At 42.0% G+C, this 4971-nt stretch overlaps 1 protein-coding gene across 1 annotated transcript; it reads left to right on the top strand.

The window, feature by feature from the left end:
- The first annotated feature begins 2771 nt into the window (after nt 1–2771).
- On the top strand, nt 2772–3335 carry LOC120106229 (growth-regulating factor 5-like). The gene is made up of 2 exons (XM_039119170.1): nt 2772–3100; nt 3218–3335. The coding sequence occupies exons 1-2, from the start codon at nt 2772–2774 to the stop codon at nt 3333–3335; spliced, it is 447 nt and encodes a 148-aa protein (XP_038975098.1).
- Nucleotides 3336–4971: the final 1636 nt, after the last annotated feature.

Below are 4971 nucleotides of genomic sequence, written 5' to 3'. Positions count from 1 at the left end.
ATGAAGATAAAATAGAATATAATTTTGCCATGTGGAAGAAGATAGGTTTATAATAGTCCTTTGTAGCCGTTGAACTTTATCATGTGTCATTATCAAAATTATATTTTTTATTTTGGCTCATACATGCTTTTCTATTAGTATGCTTAGAAAAAATAGTAGTAGATGTGTTTTAACAAATTTAGAAAATATCATTGCAGAGTAAAAAGGATTAGCATAGATGCAATTCTTTTTTACTAAAAAAAAATATTGCATACATGAACAATTTTTTTTTTTTTTTGTAGCTAACAAGGTTGAGCCTATCATTATTAGGTTAATTTGTAATAGCATTAATCTTTGATTTTTAGGCACTTTCACTTGTGTGATTCTGCATAACCTGCTTTCTGTAGTTTTCACTTATTGCAAAAGAAATTAAGCACAAGGAATGATAAGTATAGGGATCCGACCCAATTTTGATTCGGACTCGACTTTGACCTGACCCAGATCTAGATGCAACCCAGACACAAACCAAATTTTTTGAGTTGAGGACGCGTTATACATGGACCCAACCCCACCCAAATGACCCGTTGGGTCAGAAATTTTTGCCATGGACTTGATCCAACCCGACCTGATCTTCTATTAGGTTGATTTTGGATCCTGAACAAGGAACAATTGGGTTGGAGTCATCCATGATATGTAATTTTAGATTACTGGTAATTCATGATATGTAATTTTACCGGTGATCTAAAATCATCTAAGTGATCCTATTTGAGTCACCAAATGCCAATTAAGGATTCTAGTTTCTTTTATGGTCTAGCTTGCAAGAGGAGGAGATACATAAATTATGTTTGGAAACAAAATCAAAAGTTCTAAATGGAAGAACCAAAATAATGGCTGTTAATAAAACCTATCATAACTATCACTTAGCAGTATTATAAACAAAATTATATACTGTTGACCAAATAGAAAAACCTAAACAAAAAGATTTGACGTTAATGGTGTATTATTTAATAGTATAAAAAGCCAAAGAGATTAAAAAACATCATTATAAAAGAAAAATGATATTGAAGGTGGATAAGATACCAGCATTCGAGATGCGGCAGATGCGTGATTAAAGGGACGTGGACCAACATGTCGCCTCTCATTTGTTTAGCATTAACACGTTTTGCAACTTGTTCGCTACCGTAGGTGGAGGTATGGGCAGGAAAAGGAAAAGGAATGGTGGAATCTGAGCATGGATCGGCGGTCACACAGCACGCAGAAGACGATAGATGCCACAAGAGCATGTGAGGGTTGGCCAGCTGGCGGCCAGAGATAGGCCAATTTTATGACTCAATTTTTTGATTCAATCCTATCTGATCCATTTTAAATTGAGTTTAATTTGGGCATAAATAAATTAGATTAAATCATCTAAATCTGTTTATTAAATAAGTCGGATTCATATTTAAATTTTAAATTTATTTAATAATTAGATCAGGTTACAATCCGACTTATTTTAATCTGTTTAAAATATGTTTAATCTGTTTCTGATTTGTTTAACAAAATCAGCTTATCCTGTTTAATTATTTTAAAACTATTTAATTCGTTAAAAATCAATTTTAGCCGGTCTAATCTTATTTAATTTATTTAATAAATAGGTTATAAAATTTTGATAAAATTTAGATTGATAATTTTTGATTTGATTTGTGTCCAATTTAGTTCATCTAATCCGACCAGACTGACTCCCTGACTAGTAGCAGTACTCTACTGGGCTAGCCCAGTTTGGGGGACAGGAGAGAGAGGGCAGAGCTCTTCATCCGGCTCTAGCAATTTGTCCTCCGGTGCTGCGAATGTCGGAGGCACGGGGAAGCATCAACAGCACTGTCCAAAACCAAAAGGAAAAGCCTCCCAACCCCTTGTGTAACGAGAGCTTGCTATACATACATCGTAGTTCGGTTGGCGGAGAAATCAAACACAGTAATCCACAGCTACGGAACCTAACAGCTACAGTAGAAGTTGATAGAAGCAAGGAACGAGGCTTGAACCAGGAGTGGGTCTGGCTTTGCTGAGAATGGAGACTAGAGTTGGTTTGGGCGACAAAAAGAAAAGGACGAGGGGGGATGGGGAGCGTCCGGCCTTGGCTTTGGCCGTGGTTCAGACTACATCCCATATGTCCTCAGAAGCTGATCCGCACGGCTGGGCTTCCCTTCCTTTCTTCTTGTACCAGCGGGGATGGCAGTAGCGTCCCAACTTCGACCCTGTCCTTCAGCGGCAGCCCGACCTTATTTCTGAACGATGACTACGATGGTGGAAGAGCTCTGCGCCTTTTCCCACTCCCTTCAAATCCCCAGGTTTTTTTTCTTTTTATTCCTTTTCTTTAACCCTTCTTCCTCTCCTCCATCATGTCTTTTTTGCGTTCATCTTATCTTCTTTTCTACGGGAAGGGTGGTGGAATCCGTTAAATAATTCAGTGTTTGGGTGGTGCCTGTGGGGTGTTGCAGGCGTGGGAATGGGCGTAGGTGGCTGTGATCTGAGAGGGTTTCCATTGACTTCGGCGCAGCGGCAGGAATCCAGCGCCAGGCTCTGATCTACAAGCACATCATATCTTCTGTTCCTGTCCCCTCTGACCTCCTCATCTCCAACTCTCCTCCCTATCACCTCCCCCCAAATCGTGTGTTCTCTCTCTCTTTTTTTGTTTATTTTTCTTTCTGGTGAATCTTTTCACTGATGTATTCTTGTCTTCTATTTTGGTTCTAATAAACAGTGGTGGCGGGTAGAGGTGGGGTGGTACGTTTAACTTGAGGTTTTCGAACCGCATGGATCCGGAGCCATGGGAGTGCCGGAGGACGGACGGGAAGAAGTGGAGGTGCTCGAGGAATGCGGCGCCGGACCAGAAGTACTGCGAGCGCCACATGCACAGGGGTCGCCCTCGTTCAAGAAAGCCTGTGGAAGTTAGCAATACCAAACCCACCTCCACCAACGCTCCTCCAACCACGGCAGTCCCGACCAACTCGCCAACCATCGTCACCACGACCACCACCACCGCAAGCCTTTCTAGGCCGCTTCCATCTCAATCCTCTGGCCTCTTCCTCAAGGATGAGCTTAAGATTCCATTCCAATCCTTGGAACCAAACGAGGAACAACGGTCCGTTTCTGGGTTTAAAGGCAGACCATGTTTGCATGTTGTAATATATCCGAGGACTCGTTCGTTTGCTCCACCATAACGTACAGTTAAGTGTTTTGGTTTTTAATAATTCTCCAGGTGCCTGGATTGGATGAAAGGGAATAATGAGGAGATGGAATCAAGCTTGCAGTGGGAGCTGATGCATTCGAAGATTGGGGTTGACGCATGGCACCATTCCTGTTCTCCAGCATTATGAGGACCAGCTGACCTTGAACTACGCTGCCTTTCTTAATCCCGATCTCTGCTCGCTGGAAGAAAATGCCGTCGGCAACCGCGGAGAAGCCCCCAGGAGCTTCATCGACGCCTGGTCCACGGAGACCCCCGCTGCCACCGCCGAAGTTGGCAACTCAACATCTGTTCCCACCACCGGTGAGCTTCCGCTGTCAACCCTCACGCTTTCCATGCCCAGCACGGGAGAAGGCACCAATCATCAAATCCAAATGGCCCCTGTTTCGCCGCTCGGCGGTCCCCTCGGTGAGGTTCTTCAGACGAGCAGTGCAACGTCTCCACGGCAAGGGTTCGTGCCAATGATGGGATTCCAGTAGTCGTGGGCTTATCAACATTCTGAGCCATGGTTTTCATGGCAGTCATGAGGTGAGCCTCCAAGAGAGTCCAACCAGGATGGCTTCCTCTCCTTCTGGTGTCCTGCAGAAGGCCTTGGTTTCGCTCTCTGACTGGTAATACCGAAGTCCCACTTTCGTTGCTGCCTCCCGGTCCGCGATTCCTCTCCAGTGGACAAACCAGACCAAGCAGTAGTATATTGTGTCCCCGAACCTCGTTTTCTTTTATGGCTCACAGTTGCTGTTTTCTTGATTGTTTATCCTGTTCTCGTCATTGGTTTAGCATGCGTCATCTTGTTGATATAACAATTAGGACCTCCCCTAAAGAAAAAAAAAAAAGTTCAGATTCTATTTCGCACTGCCCTTAAAAAGTATTCAGATTGTATAATCGCACCCTCACATGCTTTTTTTTCATTTAAGTCCTGACATCTAAAGATCAAAATTTATGCAAATCTAATCATAAGCATCATGATCGGTCTGTGGTCAGTCTTAATGAGCTTGTGTTTTCTAGTCTACATAGGCTATGGGTCGAAACTGCTCCGATAATATTTTTAACAACCTAAAATTTTATTAAATTTTTTAATAAATATATTATTTAAATTTTTTGATTCTATATAAGTATTCAAAATTTTTTTTGACAAATAATTAGAATGGGACTAAGTGCACGTCTACCAAGGTTCTCGTACTTGCTCTTTGGTGTTTTGTTGGATTTGAACATGTCAGGAGGCTGGTATTCTGTTTGGTTACTGACATGGGGTTTCCAACACGAGTCCTCTGCGTTCGGAAATGGAAAACAGTCGATTCTCAGTTTTCTGCTTCTCTGAGTCATTTGCTTCGCTGTAGGAAGACGAGAGATTCGGTTTCCTTCAAACTTCGTCAATGATTGGTGCGGGCAAAATGTTCTCTATACATTGTTTGACATTAATTCCGGGGAAAGTTGGCAGGGTGAAACTCATATATATATGATTGGATTCACATTAGTACAACACTTAGAACTACGGGCCAAGATAGTAAGGGAACTACTGTGGTTTGTATTTTTTTCTGTACGTGCAGAAGACCATAACTGAACAAGACTGTAGTAGTCTATGGCTTGAGATCTTTGGAGCAACCTCAACTTGGAGGCCTCCTTTCGTTCCTGCATAAATTTATTGAACAGTGAAAAATTGCTAAGATTTTCTTCATATTTGGAGGTGGCATTTCACACTTTGTCTAGAACTTGTATACGTAGAAAGATGAAAATTTTTTAACTGCTTGGCCTGCCACAATAGAATT

This window comes from Phoenix dactylifera, unplaced genomic scaffold (genome assembly GCF_009389715.1).
Source record: "Phoenix dactylifera cultivar Barhee BC4 unplaced genomic scaffold, palm_55x_up_171113_PBpolish2nd_filt_p 000493F, whole genome shotgun sequence".
Classification (NCBI taxonomy): Eukaryota; Viridiplantae; Streptophyta; class Magnoliopsida; order Arecales; family Arecaceae; genus Phoenix; species Phoenix dactylifera.
Note: the sequence above shows the minus strand (reverse complement) of the source record. Positions and strands in the feature narration are given on the sequence as shown.

Excerpts from the sequence above, each read along its gene's own strand:
- LOC120106229 (XM_039119170.1), top strand. The coding sequence starts at position 2,772 with ATGGATCCGGAGCCATGGGAGTGCCGGAGGACGGACGGGAAGAAGTGG. Across the intron at positions 3,101-3,217 it reads GAACCAAACGAGGAACAACG|GTGCCTGGATTGGATGAAAG; the intron begins GTCCGTTTCTGG and ends ATAATTCTCCAG.